At 43.8% G+C, this 11,962-nt stretch overlaps 1 protein-coding gene across 1 annotated transcript; it reads left to right on the forward strand.

The window, feature by feature from the left end:
- Positions 1 to 435: 435 nt before the first annotated feature.
- On the forward strand, positions 436 to 9,150 carry T265_14988 (hypothetical protein; the record flags this gene model as incomplete). The annotated part of the gene is made up of 2 exons (XM_009176094.1): positions 436 to 673; positions 9,011 to 9,150. Coding segments are annotated over 2 exons (375 nt in total), but the record flags the coding sequence as incomplete, so codon positions are not given.
- Positions 9,151 to 11,962: the final 2,812 nt, after the last annotated feature.

The raw sequence follows: 11,962 nt of genomic DNA on the forward strand, positions 1-11,962 counted from the left end.
CGTTTTTGAGCAGAGGCTGAAATTCGGAGCTGGTGAGCCTACGAACAGTCCTCAGTTAAATCTGGGAATCATTCAATTTCATTTCGAATCATAACATGACACCTAATAAGGAGGCCTTAGAAACAGTTGTGTATGACAGCATGAGAAATTATGTGGCAGTAAGCGTCCCGGCGCGGAATTACAAAAGATGAAAGCTTGATTTTACCATCGCTTTCGACACAAGCAGACACGTATACCTTAGCAGCCACGATTATGCCAACTTCTGGACACACCCGCCTGCGCGGCAAGCGTAGAGAACTAAAACCGAACTAAGTCCGTTTCAAGAAATACACTCATTTGCAAATCAATTTGGTTTCCACGAGAGACCCAACTGAATCTCTCGTTTGTGATGTTCTACAACTGAATGTGATGCACACAGGTCGTCTCATGTTTCAGTTGGCACGATATTCGAGATATCGCAGTATATTTTCACAAGGTTGCTGAAAACTGTTCGACAGCTCACGACCGGTTTCACCCGTCTTGGGGCCCATCAGGTAGGCGTAATCCACGAGTTTCCGTCAACCTACGCCTACCTGATGAGCCCCAAGACGGGCGAAACCGGTCGTGGGATGTTGAAGAGTTCTCAGCAACCTTGCGAGTGGTTTCCTTTATGAAAATAAGTCCGTTTCACTTTGTAAGCAGTCTCAGAGGGACAACAGCGCTTCCCAGCAGTTTGTCTGTTGCTACCTTAAGAGAAAACTAGCGAACTGGTCCAGAAACGTTAGCACGGTGCTGTACTAAGGGAGGTGCGTATTACTTTGAAGAGCAAATGAACTGACATAACTTCAACACCTGACTGACGACAGGTGACTATTACCGGTGCTCATTTCTGTGTCAATATGGTCAGCAAGATGCTTTGTTGTTACAGTTCAAACCTATCTCTGTGTGGTATGGGCAAACGCCAATGAAAAGGCCACATACATCCAAAGAGAAATGAGATAGATTATGCCGTCACCTTACTCGTACCGTAACACTAGACAGTGTGGATGAAACTACGTGTTACACTGTAATTTCCCGCAGTGTTAGACAGCAAAATGAAGGTTAGTACCACGAAGACGTAAAGGATGTTACCACCGTGTTCCGCTTATCTTGCATAGGTTCGGTAAACATCGAACAGTGATGAGATGGTTGTGTTTGTGTGTCCTGCAGTTTGGGGGGCAAAGGTTTACAAGTTCACTACCAATGTCGCACTTCAAACACAACTTAAACTAGTGTTGGCGGCGGCTTTGAGGACGTAGTTTTTTCTCTGGAGTTCTAAAACATCAAACTGGCCACAACATTTTCGCGTTCTAATTTATTTGAGTCAGTGTACGGGAACGAGCGGTAGGTATCGCGTACTTGACAACCATTCGGCACGCCTACCTAAGGCTAGTTTCGGAGGAAAAGCACGGGAAAAAATAAATCACCTTGATTTTCACGGGATTATCAAAGCTACAGGCGATGAAATCGCGTGAAACAGAACTCCTCCCATGTATGGATTTCCACACAGTGCTAATCCCTCCCATTTCCCAAATAAATCTCCTGTTCTTCGCTATCAATATGATCAGTATGTCCGCAATTTGGATAGATTTCTGCCAGATGAGCCCGTGTGATCGCCATTCAGATGTGGTGACCTGTTGTGTGTGTGTGATTCCTTAGGCTTAAGCTATAAATTTTGTTTAGCTCTGTCAACCGGACCTGTGTAAACGTGGTAGCGGTTAGTCCCGGTAGTTGTTCCCCAATCCTGACTAAATAAACTTTGACCAGACTTTATTGGCGCGAGATTGAAAAGCAACCATTATAGCGAATTCTAGAAGAATGCGTTTAACTCGAAGCCTCAAAATGACTTGCGCAGAGTTGCCATGCCCGTCGAAATTCAACGACAGCAACATCGCTACATCATGACATGCGCGCTGTGAGCACCCCTAGAGGTCACATTGTGAACGTGAGATCATGCCCTCAGTCGTCGTTCCGAGTTTCCCCGATGTTACATGCCTGTCATGCTAGGAAGTTGGTGTACAGTTTGCCCATTAAACTGCACATTAATTATGCCATAAACTCCATCGGTATCCTCTTCATTTTTGACCTAATCAGTTATATGTATACATGGGAATATTACCGATACTTACAATCATGAGGACTTCGTAGTGAAACCACTCCTTGGGGGTATGATTGCTGTTAGCTTTGTTTTGTTTAACACCCGGACTCACGCAGACGAACCTCTGTCGTTCGGGCCGGAATGGGATTGATCAATTGCAAAAACAACCAGTTCATGGCTCACCAAACTAAATTAAAGTACTTCCATTTGAGCAGCGAGTTTCTATTGCATCTTCATCCGCTTCAGCCTGTTCAAAATAACAGTGAAGCTTTTTTGATTCCAATGAGTGCTTCCGTGCTCATTAGATGAAGCTTCACAAAACTGTTCTCCATCAAACCACATTTGCAGAGTGTGATCAAGTTAGCGGTTGTTTCGACAAGAAGTACTGCTTCAGTGTCCCACTTCTGTGGCAGCTTCTTTCTGGCTCAACTTCACTCCTGTCAATCGGTGTATCCATTCACGCCTCATTGGAACACACTACACTGCCTCAACACAGTTGAACGGTTTTCACAATTTCGAAAACAGCAGAAATTGAGCAGATGAGCCATCGAATTAATTATCAAACTGGTAGATATCAAACAGGTGGATGTTCTCACAGTCAGGCTAGCTAGCGCGGCAATACGATTTCCATGAGCTTTCAAAGGAGGATACGTATAGCTAAAAACTCCCTTCGTACTGTGACCCAGTATACTGGAAACAATTGAGGACGGCTGAGTTCTCACCAGTCACGTAAAGATGATGAGAAAAGTGCTATGTGTTTTATGGCAAGGCACTCCATTGTTTAAAATAATTTACTGTCTCATAGGAATTAGCTTAGCTGCCATATTTGGGCTTGATTAAAGTCACTGCCAAATGAATTACGTACGACAGCTCTGGAAGATGCAATCCATTTGATGAGCTATTAGTAGTATAGGAACATGTGGCAGTGGACAATTGGTAACACCGGGGGAAGGAGACGGTGAACTACAGAACGCGTGTCTCTGCGGAATATGACAGTCATCAACGCCAAACGGAAGCTGACCGCGGCACTGATGCGCAAATCTGTCCCTCCGACACGCGTGTGAATCAGTTCCTCATGCGTACGAGTGGCAGAAATGTTAACCAAATGGTTCACTGATGCGACTGTGTGATATAGCTCTATCCAGTTGATTTTTGTCACCCAGCTGCAGACAGATATCACTCGTGGTGGTTCATAGTTTGATGAATACGTTTTCTCATAATTCACATAACTTATCCGTAACGTCACTCTAATATTCGAATCTATTCGAAACGAAATTGCCACTTTCACTCTTAAATACGCTTCACAGTTCACCATTTTTGACACCTGCCATTAGAAGTTTCCTGTCTATCATTCAGCATTTTCACAGGTTTCCCGGATGGAAATGTTGATTTTGGTGGGGACAGAGAATCTCAACTTAGTGGAGACATAAAACTGTCGTAAATTACCCAGCTAGAGACAATTAATTTTAGAAGCGATTAAATTACCGTATACTGCTTTGCTAATGTTTCGAGACTGTCGAAACTGGGATTTATAGGTACTATGAATAACCTGTCAGCTACAGGGTGAGGCTGAGAAAACTAAAAAAGTATATACATTGAGCTGGAAATACGCTGATGAGTCTCAAATATTTGATAAAGCAAACCATCGAGTGTACAACCACTGTTTAGGACGATAAACGGCAACACATCCAGCAACTTTTGATCAAAAGTCACTTAAGCTGGCATAAGGGTTAAGGCGTCGATCGATGACAAACAGATGAGTGATACAAATAAGGGCCATAAGACAGCGCGAATTTACTAAAGAACAGACTTTACGAGATTAGCAAATGGGAGAAAACACCGAAGAACAGGCAGTCAGACGGTTTGGGCTCTCTATGATATTGGGTGTGTACGTGGCTTTATTTCAGCCGATTCTGTAGTGCAGCCTGAAAATGCACGTAACAAATTGTGGATTCAAGTCAAAGTCACTCACATTAGAGCTAATAAATGGTGCCTATTCTTGGCGGAGCTGGGAGTTGAATCTTTTGCATCAGTTATGCCGGACGAGTGTGATACCGCTACTTCACAAGCGCAAGCTGGATGTCTGTAGAGATGAATGTGCTCACGCACGAGTGATGTGATAAGCTTGCCCAACAACCCAAACGATGAGGGATTATGTCCCCTGGTTTACTTGGTCGATCGATTAGGCAAATATCATACTAGAGACCGCAGTGTTCTAGAAGCCATCCACTTGATTATTTCAAAGCTGTTCTGCACGCACTACTTCTGAAATTGAGGAACTACTATGGCCTGAATCGGGTGGTATCGTGTTAACCCTGAAACAAAAAAACATTGATAGCTAGATAATCAGTAAATAGATAGATAGCCAAGCAGATAAATAGATAGATAGACAGACAGACAGACAGACAGACAGACAGACAGACAGACAGACAGACAGACAGACAGACAGACAGACAGACAGACAGACAGACAGACAGACAGACAGACAGACAGACAGACAGACAGACAGACAGACAGACAGACAGACAGACAGACAGACAGACAGACAGACAGACAGACAGACAGACAGACAGACAGACAGACAGACAGACAGACAGACAGACAGACAGACAGACAGACAGACAGACAGACAGACAGACAGACAGACAGACAGACAGACAGACAGACAGACAGACAGACAGACAGACAGACAGACAGACAGACAGACAGACAGACAGACAGACAGACAGACACCTCGTTCTAGGTCAAGAAATTGCCGAAACACCTTGTGAGCAAACCTGGATTGGTGAACCATCTTCATAAAGAAAAATATAATCGTTTGAATAAAGCACAACAAAAGCATCTCGCCTACGCGAGTGGCGGAGTGGACGCGTACCGGGTCGTGCACAAATCACTTCTTTTTTGTAGGGACTCGATCTGAGCTTCTGTTCGGCAGCAGTTCACGGTTTTTGTGCACATTCTCTTTCACACGAGGCCCAAAACCGTGTTGCACTGCTTCATTTTTGTTGAGAGCCGAGGACTCACTACTTTACTCACCTCTCATCAGCGTCTTTCTGGCCGTGCCGGACAGAGTGAGTTGCCACTAAGGACGCTAAAGTTCCTGCCGTTTTCCGAGTTCATTTCAATATTAAAAGTGCCTGCCCACCACAAGCACTTCTAGTGGAAAACGAACCACTTTTGTTGTAGTACCGTCAGAAATGAGAGTCTGAATTAGAATGAGACTACCTGCTCGGTTGGAAGCGACATTTACCTCCATTCTAAGTTCGTTCCGTTGGCGACAGTAATTGTGTGAACGATGCTGTTGTATCAGAGGAGATGGCATTTTATTCACCCACCTCAGTGTAACAATGTTTTTGGCAAAACAAAATGATTGACGCCATCATACAGTTTCATCGTCATTAGTCTCCAGGTAGTTCAAACAGTACGCAAATGTTTCGTTGTTGCTGCTCATTATTGTTGAAAACAGCATACTGAACTCAGATTTCAAACTCAGTTACAGCCCTCAGGGTGCACAGGTGAAGCTCTCCCTACAAGAACTAAAGACATTTCTGCAAACAGCACAGTCTTCGATTCTTATTGAGTGACAACAAATGTCCATGATAGGAATCGACCCGGTCTTGCTTCTTCAACTCTGACTACAACCAAAAATAGAGGGCAGTGTTACAGCTGCTTCGCCTCAATTAGGACCGGAAGCGTAGTACACAACCTAAAGTTTCATCGATTTCGGTCATAAGTAGGATGAGAAGCGAGGTCGGACAACGTGAGCTTAAACGACAGCGTTTGTTGAAAACAGCGGTGCCAGCGATACGTGTACTGGGCCCGGAAGTTAGCGCGAGTAATACATGTAAATGATCCATACAGACCCAAACAATCGGAAGCAACCTTGAGAGAACAAAGCGTTTGATCAGGGAAACTGATGTGGCTAATCTGATATGGATTTCCTATTCAGAGTTGCGTCATCGAACCGACCAAAACCGACTATCTGCTTGAGGGTGAGCTAAATTCCCCACCACTGGTTCCGCTATTCTGTAGGCACTTGGAAACTTCCGCCCACTTACGTAACAGAAACTCGAGCTATTCTTTTTGGTATCCAAGTGACAGAATAAATGAATGGTTCATTTGTTTTACATGCAAAAAGATAGTTCGGCTGTGTGCCGATTGGATAGCGAAATCGCCGGGCAATAGGAAAGAATGAGGGTGGCCAGTATGTTAGTTTGCAATCTACGAGGGACGTGAAAATTCCTAAAGCGCGGCAGTTTTATCTTCCACTGAACAATACTCGTGCATTTACGTAACAACCGCGCAGAGTGATGTCGTCCGTGTTTGCCTCAGAAACACGCACAACTTATGGGTTGATCGGACGCAGTGCTGCATTTTCGTGAGAATACAACAAGCACGTCGAATGACTGATCCTTGTTCGATATATTCAATTCGGTATTCGTTGTTTGAGTATAGTAGTTTAGTTTTAATTTTGGATGGTTCATGCCGTTCGTCAGACGATGGTCATCATTCTGACAAACTGTATGTGGCTGTTGGCGTCGAATTGCTGTGTGTAATGAAATGAGGTTTTCAAAACGCAAGCAGAATCGGAGGCCTTGCTCATCCGAACGCGCATTGACGGTGCAATTCAAACAGCGGACTCGGTGAACAGATCAACTCCTTCCTGATCAACAACCAGTCCCATTTCTCGAGTAGATACACTACTCATACACACTACTCACACACGCCGCTTTCTGGCTTTAAGAGGTTGTTCTGGTGTCTTTTGATGACTTTCTCCGTTCAGTACCAAGCCTCCGCGAATTATTGGTTGGGCTATCATATGATTTTATATCCGTGATCTTCGTTTTTGGGGTACGACCTAAAATTTTTCATATCGTTTAGTGGAAAGATAATGGATAGTTCCTCTCCCATTTATCTAGTGGAGTAGCTGTTGGCTTCTTGCGGTTATTCCAGAAGTTTGTTTGCTCTCACCTTGCTCTGTTGATTTGGTCAAGTTGAGTTTTCTCAGGAACATACAAGCTTTCTAGTGGCTATATGAATGCAAATCAACCGGATGAATTGCCCATCCAGCCGATATCTCCTCTACTCTTGACGCAACATCGGTTAACCATCAGCGAATTTCAGCAAACAAACCAAGGGACGGCTGTTATACAGCTTTGTTTGCACATTCATCTTGTTTCTACATCTCGCAGTTACAACATTCAAGGCCTGATTTCTGATGTTCGCATCTCGATCGTTCTCGTAACAGTCCACAAGGTTGCTTTGAAAGATAACGTTCTAGTATTCCAAATAACTTACCTGGAATGTTCATGAAAAGAAACGAAGAGATCTGAACACGCATTTTGTTATTTAACCACATCATGGACCATCTTCGTGCCTATTTCGAAATAATGATTGATCGTTTCCCCCATTCTACCTGCTATACGACTACAAGAAATCAACTAATTTTGCCTACATACTCCTACTTGAAGAACCTACTGAGGGTTTCTGATTCACTACTGACTTAAAGTCAAGGGTTGTGTGACAATATACGTCACCAGATAGACGCAACTCATTGCTTAATCAATGACCACCTTCAGAAAATAAGCTGTGTGTACCAGATCTGTGGTCTGGAACACGCAATATAGGTCTCCTGAAAAGTTATTGGCTTATACGCGGGTGTGATGTGCACATTGGTCAACATATGTAACCACTGAGAAATTTGTGAAAGAGACATTTGTGTTCTCCCAGTTGTACTCCCAAAGTGTACCTCCATTCAGTCTATGTGGCTACCGTGCATACATCCGCTTTTGGTATTCAGGGGCCGCCCGTTTTCCCTAATGTATGCACATGTTGGAGTAGGAGTGACGCTCAGATGGGAGGCTGTAGGGTGAATAAGAAAATGGTGGCATTTAGATCTATTTTGGAAGTTCTGGTTGGATCCATCGTAATATGCAAGTCAAATAGTGCACACTCGTTCTATCCTCATCTTGGTTATGATATTCATTCAGTCATGCAGAAAAGCCCTTAACGGACCGAAGACACATCACATCATGCTTTTTGGCTGCACTTAACGTTCGCGTTGCAGCAACATTTGTCAAGCAAAGCGTCACTATCACGAACTATGAAACGAAGCATTGATGTATTGATTCCGTTTTGTCACGCTTTGTCGCGGTTGGCTTGGCTGTAAGACTGATTGCAACATATAGGGTAAATGGCCGCATTTCTTCTGGAGCCGCGCAGATAGATAGGTGGGACTAGAGAAAATCTACTCCCGTTTGTTAAAACATGCATATTAAATATGTCCTTGTCCGTTTTTTTGAAATGAAAAGCTGGTAGGTATAGTGTTCTGGCACACAGAGGTGCATTTTCTGACATTGGATATGAGGACAGGTAAACATACACAGGTAGCGCGTGGATTTGCAGGAACTGAGGCTGTCGGGCCCTTAAGTTTGCATGTGGACATCTTTACGGGTGCATTTTTATTCTCTGTCAAGACATTTTAAAAAAAAAGTTTTTGACACGTCATTTTGAGTTGGCGTCACTCTAAGTCGAAGAAGCTGTGAAGAGAATTTTGTTGTCTTTGACCACTGCGTGTGAGTTGAACTTCCGTGAAGTTCCGGGAGTTGCTCCCTGCTTGTGACTACGGATAAGCTTGAAGGAGCCGTGCAGTACCACTTAGCCTTTCGGGATAGGTTAGATTCAACTACTCGACTAAGCAGCTATTGCCCAACAAAATCTGTCTCTCAGCCTCTTAACCTAACCCTCTTGGACTGGTTATGATCCGTCATCTTCATTGCCTATCCGAATGGCTGTCGTAATTCTAGTCCCCTGTGCGGTTGAACATTTGTGAACCTAACCAACATGGTCTAAAAACCATAGAATCACTGATCTTTCCACTGCGATTTATTTTAGTCTGAAGGTATATTAACCAGTCATCAACTGTTGAGTGAAACAAATAACAATGATCGTGTTCCTGGCTGTAAATGTCATGTCACTAATCGACAAATACGCTCATCTGTGTATCAACCGGGTTTCCACGTGATACTCAAATGAATCACTCGTTCATGATGTTCTTCAACTGAATGTCCTGCAGAAAAGCCGCTTCATGTTTCAATTGGTGCAACATTCGAGCTCATTTGTGGCTCATTACTAGGACCATCCGTGCATCAGCCGTCCCTGCTCGATATGCTGTCATTGAATGATGCTCGGCCGCCAGAGGAACAGTAGTCTCCTGTGTACGAAGCTTCTCGCCTTCAGCGTTACCCAAAGCACCATCTTGCGCGAAACGTATTCATTGCATTTTATGGGGACAGAGCATAGTCAGTACTGAATCATCCACGAACATCACCGTACCAAACACCGAATTAAATTAATGTACCTAAACATTAACGTTTTTTCACACAGTTGAACATTCATTGTAACAGGAAGCCCAGATTCCTGAAAGCAACTTTAGGACGCCCGGAACCTACTGCTCCACCAAAAACTCAACTGGAAAGCCGGCAAGCATCCAGGCCAGTCAATCATTCAATCAATTCAGCAAGACCTGATGAGTGTTCTTGCGGCCACAGAAGCACGACCGAATGTGATCAGCGTTCAGGCTTTTCACCTTTCACAGAGGCACGATCGATGTTGATGGGTGATTACTAACGCCTATCAGACAGCCTGGATCAATGTCAGAAAGTGCCCTTTAAGTAGCGTGGGGCCGTTGTAACTTTTGCACTCGCTCTCGCTCACGCTCTCTCACTCACTCGCTTGTTCGGAATACAGCTGTTGTGTTCCCTTCTGTGAGTCTTTTCTCTCCGACACTAGGCACTGGAGCGGGTCAGCAGCAGATACCACAGATTAACGAATCAGCATATATAAGACACGTTTATAATTATGGTGGTATCATTTCTTTCATGCCCACCTTTGAAGTGCAGCAGTCAAGTTTATGATTCCCACGCGGATAGAAAGTTGTAAACGGAGTATTATATACATTTTGGGGTTTTGCGGGATAGGTATGTTTGTTCATAGCCACACCATTCTCGCTTGAACGGCCGTGTTCCCGTTCTGGCGTAATTATTCCGGTGAGTCCACACCAAAGGAAGGCACTGGACTCGAGTTTCGCTCTTATTAGAGCTCATCAGCAGTGCATATCTAGTGGCCGTGCCGGGATTTGAACCCCAGACATCTGACATGCGAGGCGAGCGTGTAACCACTATTCCACCCACGCACCTGGTAATTGTGTGAGATGAATTTTCATGAAATCATTCTGAAAGTGGACACATTCTTGCTTTTTTTCTGGTGATCTCCCCCTAAATCTCCATCCGATTTCACTTGTTTTCGCAAATTTATGTAGCAGTGTTGTTTTGTTTTAACGCCCTAATTCGTGTCAGGCATCTAGTTGTTCCCGGTAGGTTTACTCCGATTGAACGTTGCTGAAATGTTTTTCAGATTTGTCAATCGAAGTAGTTTTTCAACTTGGGACTAACACAGCTTTTGTTTTAAAAATAGAATAAGACCTTATTGCGTCTATATATACTGAGTTCTTTTTGAGCCTCTTTTCAACTCACAGTAAGCTTGAACTCAGTCTTAGTTTCACCCTACAACTGTCAGGTCATCCATATTATGGACACTCGACCAAAGCTCACTAGACAGAATGATTGTCATTCCATACGACTTCACTAAATTAATTGTCGATCCTTTAGGTTATATGGCACAAATACACACTTTTTGGGGTCCCTCAATCACGGACGTCTTCTGCTTTTTCCCCTCACGCATTTGTGTCGGTCGCTAGCCTCACGTGTGACACAGATATTCCGTATAGTTGTATCTTGTGGGTATCTTGGTATCTTGTGACCGGTCAGTGAGTCACTGAAAACGGCGAAATCCGATTACGTATGAGCCATCAGTCCCCCAACTCGAAAAAGAAACTGTATAGTGATGATAGCTTGCATAATACTTGTTGGAAGTAGAATCCGAGCTGAGCCAAATCTCATGTGACCTTGAAGCAATCTTATTAGGTCAGGTGATCTGAATTGGGTTGATTCTACTGTGTGACCGGTTATGTCATCTCAGAACAATCCATTTTGTCCCAGACGAGACGATCGCTTTACTTTGTTCCAAAAATTTGGGAACAATAGATGAGCAAGTGCATTTATTACACATCACCGTGTTTGGCCCTACAAAATACCTGAAAAATACGCATGCTTCTCATATCTACCATTTTATTTTCCAGTACATGTCAGAGCGCTTGACTCGATTACCATGGTTTTCAGGTAGAACCAGGTTGAACCAAAAAACAGAGCGAGCGTCAAAGTTTTCATAAAGGAAACTACTCACAAGGTTGCTGAAAACTCTTTGACAACCCACGACCGGTTTCGCCCTTCTTGGGGCTCATCAGGTAGGCGCAGTCCCCGAGTTTCCGTCAACCTTATGATCTACTCGAACCCAAATAGCACTGTTTTCGAGAAATACACTCATCTGCAACCTTGTGAGTAGTTTCCTTTATGAAAATATACTTTGATATCTCGAATATCGTGCCAACTGAATCATGAGGCGGCCTGTGTGCAGCACATTCAGCTGGAGAACATCATAAACGAGAGATTCAATTGAGTCTCCCGTGAAAACCAAATTGATTTGCAGATGAGTGTATTTCTCGAAAACAGCGCATATCAGTCGAAAATCAGGTTCTCGAAAGGAATGTGCCTCTTAGATGCCACTGACGAGAATAGCTTCGTCACAGTGAAGATCGAGTGAGCGCATTAATCAGAAAACCTTTGACAGATCAATGGTAGAGGTTAAAGGCACTCCCGAGCTGATAACGGTTCTCCTTTGTAAACAACCCTGCACTCAAAACGATATCAAGCTAAAGTTTTGCTTCGG

This window comes from Opisthorchis viverrini, assembly GCF_000715545.1.
Source record: "Opisthorchis viverrini unplaced genomic scaffold opera_v5_316, whole genome shotgun sequence".
Taxonomy (NCBI): domain Eukaryota; kingdom Metazoa; phylum Platyhelminthes; class Trematoda; order Opisthorchiida; family Opisthorchiidae; genus Opisthorchis; species Opisthorchis viverrini.